Genomic DNA, 10,821 nt, shown 5'->3' with positions numbered 1-10,821 from the left:
GGGAGATAAGGGCACTGCCAGGACTTTGCAGAGATTTGCATCATTCTCTGTGTTGACCGTGGAACAAGGGTGGGGCATCTTTGTTTTTCTTTCCTCCCAGGTTAAAAACAGCTTCCCTTTTGAGGGTCCCCAGGATTGCAGGTTTTTCCTTTGAAAGTTTGACTTTGCCCTTGACCCTTGCATTGCTTTTCAGAGCACAGATTGCTCAATGTTTCCGCTGCTGGTGAGTAAGCAGCATACTGCATGAAGGTAGAATTGAGAACAGTGGGTTACAGATGCCCCATGGGGTTTCATCATCCCCCAAGGCAGCGTGACTCTCCCGAGACACCCCAGCCCATGCAGCCAAGGCCTAGGGAGGAATCCTGGGCTGCAGGCATGACAGAATGGCTGAGAATGACAATCACAGCCTGCGTTTATTAAGTACTTCTGTCAGCCACTCCGTTATAACCATTTTACATGTGGGGAAACTGAGACCCAGGGAGGTTATGTGCTATGCTAGGAAGTGGAAGAGCGGAAGTTCAAACACAGGCAGTCTGGCTCCAGAGCTGCTGTGCTGACTGGAAACCCCTTCCATGGCCTCCCCTTTAATGGAGGTAGTAAATGCACCAGTCAGCTCCTGTACTTGCAGGTTCTTGTGATACAAAGGCAAATGTTTCCTGAAGTACCACTGAATTAGTGGTGGAGATGCTGTGTGTGAGCTCCATTCCTATAGCGCCCGTGGAGTTACACAATGGGATTGCCCGGATTATGTCTCACGTGCCTTGCCATGGATTGAATTGTATCCCCCCAAAATACGTGTCAACTTGGTTAGGTCATAATTCCCAGTATTGTTGGGTTGTCCTCCATTTTTTGATTGTTGTAATTTTCCTGTATTATAAATCCTAATCTCTGCTTGCGGTTAATGAGGCAAGATTAGATTACGTTAAAGAGGATTAGGGTGGGATGTAACACCCTTACCCACATCACGTCCCTGATCCAATGTAAGGGGAGTTTCCCTGGTTTGTGGCCTGTACTACCTTTTATCTCTCAAGAGATAAAAGAAAAGGGAACTGAGCAGAGAGGGGGGACTTCATACCACTAAGAAAGCAGTGCTGGGAGCAGACCACATCCTTTGGACCCAGGGTTCCTGTGTGGAGAAGCTTCTAGTCCAGGAAAGATTGATGAGAAGGGCCTTCCTCTGGAGCCGACAGAGAGAGAAAGCCTTTCCCTGGAGCTGACACCCCGAATCTGGACTTCTATCCTACCAGACTGTGAGAAAATAAATTTTTCTTTGTTAAAGCCATCCGCTTATGGTATTACTGTTATGGCAGCACTAAATGACTGAAGATAGGCCTCTTCTGAAATGTTAACAGGTGTTTCCTTTGCAGAGAATTTATAACAGGGCAAGAAGTGCTGGGCACGTCCCATGTCCTTGAGACTCTGCAAGCACATGTCCTTTTTGCCTAGGTGACAAGATGCAAACTCCACAGCCTGGCACTGAAATCTTCCTATATGTCCCCCCCAAATGACCTTTCAAGTCTTCCTCACCACATCCAGCCCCCCGGTCACCTCTACACACACACACACACACCACACACACACACACGCACACGTTTGGCCCTACCCTACATCAGATTCTATGTGGTTTGACAGAAAGGGCACACAGGCTTTGATGCTGGGTGATGCCAGCCTTGACCCCCAGCTTTACTGCTTCCAGATAGACCAAGTGTCCATTTCCCCACGTGACAGCGCTCGTGATAATACTGACCTCACACAATTGTGAGGTGGGCCAACTGGCAGCACATGGCATGTCCAGCTGTGGCTTGGCAGGAGGTAAATATAATCAGAAATATTGGCTCCCCTGCCCCCACCCTGTCCCCCACCCTCACTCCATGCTCTGTGTGCTTGTACCCAGGGGCTCTCCCCTTGACGATCCCACAGTCACTTGTCAGATGTGCAGGGCACCCGTGGGCATACTGTGTTTGGTGCTGGGGTAGAGGTAACTGCAGCCTTGTCCTTCGTAGCATTTATTGTAGGTTAACGTGTTATCACTACCTGTCTGTCAAACATACCAAAGACTGTGAGGATGACGCAAAACCAGGCAATGTTTCATCCTGTTATACACGAGGTCACCATGAGTCAGAGGCAACTCCACGGCAGCTAACAATAACAACAATGTGGTGTCACAGGCTAACGTGTTAAAGCATTTGTTCATTGCTTTTCTTCTCTGGCTGGAAAGCTCTTTAAGGGAAGGGCTGTGTCTTGTTCGTGCCTTGATTCTCAGCTTTCTCCTGATGCCTGTGGGCTGCTCGTGCCCTGGGAATGCACTCCCTGTCCCCTTGAAGACCCCCAAATGAAGTCTAACCCCCTCCATACAACAGCCAAGGCCTCTCAGGACCTGCCGCAACCTGTGGCGCCACCTCCTCACCTGCAGCTTCCTTCCCCATGTATTCCAGCCTCCAGCCTAGAAAAAATGCTGGGTGTTCCCTCCATGCTACATTCTTCCTGTCCTCTGCCCTTGCCTCCTTGTTCCTTGTATTCCGTACCCTCAGTGTCTCACTTGCGTCCCTCTACCCTCCACCCCCATTCCTGGCCGGCCGTGGGAGTCAGACCACAGAGGCACTGAATGCCAAGCTAGTCTTTGGCCTGTAGGGCATCTAGGAGTTCACGGATGCACTAGCAGTGGTCCTCGGGCCAGAGCACCCATTTCAACTGTGACTCTGACCTGCCAGGGAGATTTACTCACCCCACACCAAGGACCCATAGGCATGTGCCCAGCATAGACACTGGGAAGGAGCCTGGCTCCATTTGTTGTGAAAGCACATTGGGGCAGGGGGAGTTCTCAGTGTTCATGGTGGTTTGCATGGTGGTATGATCTTCTGTCACTATGAGGCAGGTAATGGAAACATTTGGGAAATCGATCGGTGAGGAGAGGAACTTTCGTAACACCCAGAAGGCGGGAAGCCCCGAGGACTAGGGCAGGGGACACACAGAGGCGAGCTCACGGTTAGGGAGCTGCCCAGGCCAGCCAGCCCCTAACACACAGCAGGCGTTCCCCAAGTATTGGCTAGATGATTCTTGCCAATGTTTTGTGAAGAAAACGTTACAAGTGTGGGTACTGTTCTTGGGGGCTGTGTTACCGGGGATTAAGTTGAGGAAATCAGTGAGAAAATTCAGAGCAATGGTTCTTCTTTTGGAAATAATATTTTCTAGGGACCACATCGAAAATAGTGTTAAAAATTTCAAAATTATTGGTCATTTCCTTACCCAGGTGCTAAAAAATTGTTGACACTCTGTAAAGAATGACAAACATGTTCATGAGTTTCCAACTACAGTTATTTTCATGTATCTTCATTTGATTGTTACTGAAGATGTATTATAGCTACTGCTATTTATTGATAGGTTACAGGTTTAAAAAACAAACGAAACAACAACACAAAAACAAACAAACAAAAAACCAGCCAATTCAGGGAAGTCAAGTAATTTGCCTAAGGTCATAGAACCAGTGAAGGGGCTAGAAAAATAGTCAACAAATTATTTATTTTTTTAATAGGTAATGTAAGTGCACAACGCAAATTCAGAAGGTTAAAAAAGGATATGCAGTGAAAACAAGGCTTTTAACCCAGTTTCACCCTCTGTGCCCTGGAGTAGCCATTGGTACCAGTTTCTTGTCTATTCTTTCCCAGATACTCTACAAATTTAGAATCACAGTTCCATGTATATGCCTATTACTTTTTTGTACACAAACAATAGCATATTCTGGGCCTTCCTTTTTTTCTTGGAGATTTTACTTGAAGAGCTAAGAGGTTGTTCCCTGTCAGTAAATAGAGTCACCCCTTTCATTTTCCTGGCTGGTATGTGCCATCGAAAGGATGCCCCATCCTTCTCTTATCTGGCACTCTCCTTGTTTGCAGATGTTACAAACAAGGCTTCAGAGTAGAACCTGCTTCATGCATCTTTTCACGCAGGTGGGGTTGTATCTGCAGCAAAAAGAGCTGAGGGTGGCAGCGCCCACCTAACCTCAGAATTCTTCCTTGTACTGCACACTGCCCCCTAAGTGACCATTGCACCTGCAAGCTTCCTTTCTTCCTTTTTCCCTCCCTCCCTCCCTCCTTCCTTTTTCTTTCCTCCTTCCCTCTCTTCATTTCCTTTTTCCTTCCTCTTTCCCTCCCTCCCTCCTTATTCCTCCTTCATAGGAATGACCCAGCTTCTTCATATGGAGAGAGAAGTCCTTCTGGGCTTTGGCAAAATGGTACCCACAGGGCTTGCAGAGGCCTGGGTTCTAACCCAGTCTGTGCCCTTCCTCACTATGAGCCTTGGTTTTCCCATATGAAAACTGGTGGGTGGGCTGGGTGTTGCCTATCTCTTGGGCTTTCCCAGGGCAGGAGCCTAAGAAAGGTGGCCGGATAGGCGAGGCCCGGAAGATGGCCCTTACACAAGAACATGTGCCACCCCTCCGCCTGGCAGGGGTGCTTGTTGTTGAATTGGACTTTGGCTCCACATAACAGGACAAACAAATCTGAAACCCAAACCGTTTACCTTCCTTCCACCCACGGTTTGCGTAGGGTCTTGAGCGCACGAGCAAGAACAAAACAAACTTAGAGTATCCAGCTCAGAGCACAAAGCGCTGTCAATCATTAACCACCTGGTCCGGGTGGAGCTCTCTGCGCCCTACATAAGGCCTGCGCGGCACCCAGTGAGCATCGGCCACTTCCCGCCGCCACTGCGCCTCCAGACCGCTGCCTCCATCCGCCACCACACGCCGCCACTGAGCCTCCAGACCATCACCACCGCCCGCCACCGCCCTCAACAATCGCGCCACCGGCCCGCCGCCACCACTTGCCACGGTCTGCCACCGCCCGCCGCCAGCGATGCCCGAGACCCTCGCTGCTCGCGCCTGGTCGCTGCTGCTGCTGCTGGGCACCCTCCTTGGCGCGGCCCTTGGCGCACCCCAGCCCTGGCGCTGCGCACCCTGCTCCGACGAGAAGCTGGCGCTCTGTCCTCCAGTGCCCGCCTCTTGCCAGGAGATCGCCCGGCCGGCCGGCTGCGGCTGCTGCCCGACGTGTGCCCTGCAGCTGGGCGCGGCATGCGGCGTGAACACCGCACGCTGTGGCAGCGGGCTGAGCTGCCGCGCGCTGCCCGGGGAATCACGACCCCTACACGCCCTCACCCGCGGCCAGGGCTCCTGCGTGCCTGAGCTGGACTATGCCGGTACCCCTCCAAGTGCTGAGGACACAGGTGAGCCCTCCCCCCCCCCCCGCCCATCTCCTACCAGCCCCCTTGGGACAGATGGCAGGCCTGGAGCCTGAGGTCTGGGTGGGTAAGGGGCTGGTCTAAAGACCCAGGGCAAGTCAGGTTCACCTCCTGCCAGCATCGGAGCATTTAACCAAAGCCATGTGGAGGAAAAGACCTCTGACCAGCCAGTTGAGTCCACCCTGGGAATAGATGCCCAGGGAGAAGAACAGAAAGGACTACGCAGGTGACACTTAATGGGAGGGTGGAGGAGAGAACAAGGCTCTTGTGTTCCGCAGCCCAGTGACCTATAGACACTCAGACATTGCTTAGATACTCAGGGAGGGTGGAAGAAGCCAGATGGGCTGCCCTGACAGGGAGAGGGCACCTGCAGCCCCACAGCACTCCTCTGTGTGACATGTGAGCAGCCCCAGGTCTGGAGCCTCTGTGAATGAGGTGGGCATCTCTCCTGCTGTCCCCCCCCCCATAAGCTTGGAATGTCCTTTGTAATATATGTCCTGTGGCTACAGTATGTGCTTCCCAGATGTTTACAGAACGTAATGTGAGAGTTTATGATAAACATCTCACTTCCATTCATCACTATAGAAAAACAATGTTTGATGTGTATATTGCGGTGACCTCCTAAGAACTTGACAGTCAGGTTCTTTCCCGAAATTAAGCAGCAGTTTATTTGTAGTGGGAAGCAAAGGAAATAACTCTTCCATACTCCCAACTTCCTACCTCCCCATCTGGGCTGGTTGCACATCCTGCGTGGGTTCTTGGAGCAGTCTCGTGGTCCCATACCCCAACAGGGATTTGCCTTGAGTGCATGACCATTCCAAGGAGGGGGTGAGCTTTTCCTGCCCGTTCTCTGTCCTTCAGAGTAAATGAAATGGTTTCTGTAAATAAATGGACACTTTCTGCTCCAGAAAGAGGATGGTCCCAGTGGACCCCAAGGAGACAGATTCTCATAGCTGGTTCCATTAGAATCGGTTCTTCATGACTCTGTCTAAGCACTGAACCCAAGCCCTTGGTCTCTATCTACAAGATGTCTAGTGACTTTCCAAAGGAGTCACTTCTTATGTGAGATGGCAGGGCCCCTAGGGAAGGAAGGGTGTAGGGCTGTGGGTCAGGAGGGCTGCATTTTAGACCCCCCATCTAAATGAACCCTACCCTGCTTATTCATAGGATAGTACTAAAATTCCCATTCTATGGATGAGGAAACTGAGGTTCCAACAGGATAAATAATACTCCCAGGACTCTCAGTTAATGGAGTCAGGAATTGAGCCCTAATGCTTGCCTTCTTCAAAGCTTTTCCTGCACCTCCACAAATGTGATGTTGCTTGCCTCCCTTAGAAGCTACCTTAGAAGCAAAAACCCAGGGAAACCTTGCAAGACTCTGAAATGTATTTTTTCTAGAGCAGAATGGGTATTGCTTTTGGTACCACTCTACTCCAAAACCATTAGAAGTGCTTCTAGAAAGAGAGTAGCCAGCAATCTGGGTGAACGTGGTCGACCTTGTGCCCCTGCCTGGCTTTGAGGAAGGGAAGGCACGTGTACGTCTCCTTCAGAAGTGCTTCAAGAGGTAGCAGGGTGCAGGTACTGGCAGAGAGCTCAAAGGAACTGTCTGTTCCATTTCAGACTTGAAGGACTCCTCAGACCCTGAGAGTGAGGAGATGACACAGGAGCAGCTCCTGGACAGCTTCCACCTCATGGCCCCTTCTGATGAGGCAGAGTCCATCCTCTGGAACGCCATCAGTACCTACCAGAACATCAAGGCTCGCAAGACCACAGACATCAAAAAATGGAAGGTGAGGCCTTTCTAGTGGTAGGCACTCTCTGCATACTGAAGCCTTGTGGTCTCCTTCCTGGTCCTGAAGCCCTGCACATGAGGACTTTTCTTCCCAAAGCCGAATACACGTTTCTGAGCTTAGCTTTGCCAAGCTTTTTAGCGCAAGTAGTTTCGGCGGTCTCTAGTGTAACTGGTTGGAGCAGAAAGATAGTGCAATTCCTGCTGTGTAACTATAGGTGGGTTACTTCATGTCTCTGAGCTCATCTCAGTGAATAAGGGTGTCAGACTAGACCATCTCTAAAGCTCAGCATAAGGATCTTCCCCCAACCCTGACCCCCAAAACCCAAACCCACTGCCATCGAGTCAATTCTGACTCATAGTGACCCTATAGGACAGAGTAGAACTGCCCAATAGAGTTTCCAAGGAGCGCCTGGCAGATCCGAACTGCCGATTAGCACTTAACCACTACGCCACCAGGGTTTCCTAACCCTGATCCCAGCACATCTTAACTGAAAAAATAACTGAAGTCTGTTTTTAATTTTACCACTTGAGGGCGACATAGAATAAACATTGGAGTGACTTGAGTTGATCTGTTGGAAAAAAGAAGGCAATTTCACAAACACGCACACCTAGAAAAGTAGAGGATTGAGCCAATTTTCTGAATACTTCAGACCTTTCACCTGGAAATTATGACAAATGAAGGAGAGTTAATTCTTAAATTATCCATTCCAAAGCAAACCGGTTGTCATCAATTTGATTCATAGTGACCCTATAGGACGGAGTAGAACTGTCCCACAGGGTTTCCAAGGAGTAGCTGTTGGATTCGAACTGCTGATCTTTTGGTTAGCAGCCAAGCTCTTAACCACTGTGCCACCAGGGCTCCAAACAAGCACCTTAATCCCTATTCGATTCAGTTTATGTGAGATAATATTATAGATTGCAGAAGAAAGTTGTTTGAGACCTAGGCATTTTCCCATTAAATTCTCCATCGAGAGAGCTGTGCTGGATACCTGGTGCCAGTTACTCAGAGGGTGGCTGGAGGAGCCAAGAAAGCTCTGTGGGGTCAGCTAGGCTACTGCCTGGGCCACCTCTCTCTCAGCTCAGGTGAATGAAATTCCTGTCCTTTATCTTGACAACTCAAGACAGAGATTAACTACCCTCACTTGCGGGTGAGACCCTCCCCATCCCCCCCACCAAAAAAAAAAAAAAAAACAAAAACCCACTGCCGTCCAGTTGATTCCAACTCATAGTGGCCCTGTAGGACAGAGTAGAACTGCCCCATAGGGTTTCCAAGAAGCACCTGGTGGATTTAAACTGCCACCTTTTGGTTAGCAGGCATAGATAGCTCTTAACCACTACGCCATCACGGTTTCCTGCAGGTTAGACAGTGATCTCTTCATAATACTTCATTTTCTCTTGTCATTTATACTAATGTCAAATGCTTCTTTTAGGAGCCATGCCAAAGACAACTCTACAAAGTACTGGATAGATTAGCCAAGGCTCAACAGAAGGCTGGAGAAGAAATTTACAAATTTTATCTGCCAAACTGCAACAAGAATGGATTTTATCACAGCAAACAAGTATGCAAGTCTTGCTGATATGCAGCCTCATGGGGACAGCTCTGGTTGTCCCACATCCCTGAAAACTGTGGTCATTCATCCCCAAGCTATCAGCCCTAGATAGGCACTGTGAGGGACTTAAACCTGTCATTTTAAGTAAGAGCCTCACTCCCTGGGAACCAGGAGTAGCTAACTCAAGATAACCTAAGAACAGCTCAGCACTTCACAGCCAGTGGAGGAAAACCTCCTGGGACGGGGGTCTGGGGTTGAGCATTAGGGCCATCATTTAACAACCGTGTGTGGATGGGGACTTTAGACAGGACCCTAGTTTTGTGGACCTTAGATTGCTCATCTATCATATGAAAGGAATGGAACAAACTCTATTTAGGAAAATATCTACTTGGACATTCTTTTTCTCCCCCAAAAGAGAAAAGAGCTCTGTAATAAAATACAGTAGCATGTTTTTGGATTGGCAAATAATAAATGAGGTAAAACAAACCAAGATTTAATTTTGAGGAGGATTTTAGGATTCAACAAAGCACAGACTCTGTGGATTTTATAGGAGGAAACTGAGGACCAAGCGTACTTGATCACAGATGAGAAACAGTGACTGCCCATGGCACTGCACTGTTGGTCCCACTCAGGAAGGGTCCTTCCCCACCCCTTGGACTCAGCTGCTCTAACATCAGGGCCGTGAAAACAGATAGCTTTGCACAACACTGGGCCATTTAACAAGCACATGAAGACAGTGCTGCCTTTGACACCTGATGGTGAGGAACAGAGGGTATCTGCCCAGTGTCACAGCTCCTTGGGGCCAGGGCTTTGCCTGAGTATAGCCAGTTTCACTTGCCTCTGCTGCTCCTGACATTGGGTTTTGTCTTTGCAGTGTGAGACGTCCCTGGAGGGCGAGCCTGGGCTCTGCTGGTGTGTGTACCCGTGGAGTGGAAAGAAGATCCCAGGGGCCCCGGAGGTCAGGGGAGACCCCCACTGCCATCAGTATTTTAGTTTACAAAACTGAACGTAAATGCAGTGTCACATGTTACTTCACGCAAAATATTTAAGTATATATAGTATATTTATTCTCTAGGACACACATACACTTTTATATATATATATATATGTATATGTATATATATATAGGAATGACTTTTTATACTCCACATCTTACTTGGTAAGTTGTTAGTTTATTTATTCACCGTAAGTTTATTTTTTCTACACAGTAACTTGTACTATCTTAGCTTATATATAATTTATATATCATGAAATGCTTCATCACATCGTATGTAAATGTATTTTTGCTCTTCTAAAGCTCATGCTTCTGTTTTTAAAGAACATGGGAAAACACTGACTAGAAAATACAAAATCAAATATGTAGCAGTGATTTTTGAAATGGATTAAAGGACTGACCTATATTTAAGAATGACTTACTCTGTGTATTTCATTGATCCAATAAATTTGTGATGAAAGTTAAAATGTCAGTCAAACCTTGCCACATGTTTAAAATCTTTATCGGACATATTGTCAAACACATTTACATAATATAAGCATGTTTGGGGTAAGTATTTAACATGGGAATATTTTGATGCAGTAGACAGTTACTGAAATGTATCACCATCTTTGTTTCTGAAATTCCTGGTCTTTGCGTCTCCTTTCTGGATGCAGCTTGCGCTTCTGCGGTACTAAGGCAGTGCTTCTGTCTCAAGGAGCCCTTCCTGCCTGCTGCCACATCTCTCCTGCAAACCCAACTGCACTTCTCTTCCCAGCGGCTTGCCCGACTTTTGCCTGGGTACTTGCTGTACCCCATAAACCTCCTCCTTCCTGTGTCTGGGCTGAGCATCCCTCCCACCTCAATTAGCCCCTGCTGTCCCAGGCTCCTCAGCCTCTCCCTCTCTTTGCTTCTTCCCTTCAACTTATCAAGAGCTCCTGTTTCTTCCTTCTTAAAAACTGAATGGAAACACTTCCTTAATCCTGCTCCCTAACCTCCTGTCTCTTACCTCGCCCCCTCTCCCTCAGCCTCTGCCCTCAAACTGCTCTGACCTGCCAGGACAACTCGCCTGCCACAGTGATTTAGATGGAGAAGCCTTATCTCACCATTGTCTCTGCCCCCTTATGATTACTTCTTTGTAAAGTTTGCATCTGTCTGCCCCGCCCCTCCCAAGTCTCCTTCACCCTGCTGACTGCTCTTCTAGTCCCCCACATCATTCCCTGGACACTTCATCCATCCCAGAGAGTTCCATCCCCAGGGCCTTTCAGCTGCCT

The 10,821-nt window shown here is 48.5% G+C and overlaps 1 protein-coding gene across 1 annotated transcript; it reads left to right on the top strand.

The window, feature by feature from the left end:
• The first annotated feature begins 4,718 nt into the window (after positions 1-4,718).
• IGFBP1 (insulin like growth factor binding protein 1) lies at positions 4,719-9,704 on the top strand. Its single transcript, XM_003407279.2, has 4 exons — positions 4,719-5,202; positions 6,871-7,022; positions 8,455-8,583; positions 9,449-9,704. The coding sequence occupies exons 1-4, from the start codon at positions 4,851-4,853 to the stop codon at positions 9,578-9,580; spliced, it is 765 nt and encodes a 254-aa protein (XP_003407327.2). The 5' UTR covers positions 4,719-4,850; the 3' UTR covers positions 9,581-9,704.
• The last annotated feature ends 1,117 nt before the right edge of the window (positions 9,705-10,821 follow it).

Source organism: Loxodonta africana, chromosome 8 (genome assembly GCF_030014295.1).
Source record: "Loxodonta africana isolate mLoxAfr1 chromosome 8, mLoxAfr1.hap2, whole genome shotgun sequence".
Taxonomy (NCBI): domain Eukaryota; kingdom Metazoa; phylum Chordata; class Mammalia; order Proboscidea; family Elephantidae; genus Loxodonta; species Loxodonta africana.
This window is presented reverse-complemented; position numbering and strand designations above follow the sequence as displayed.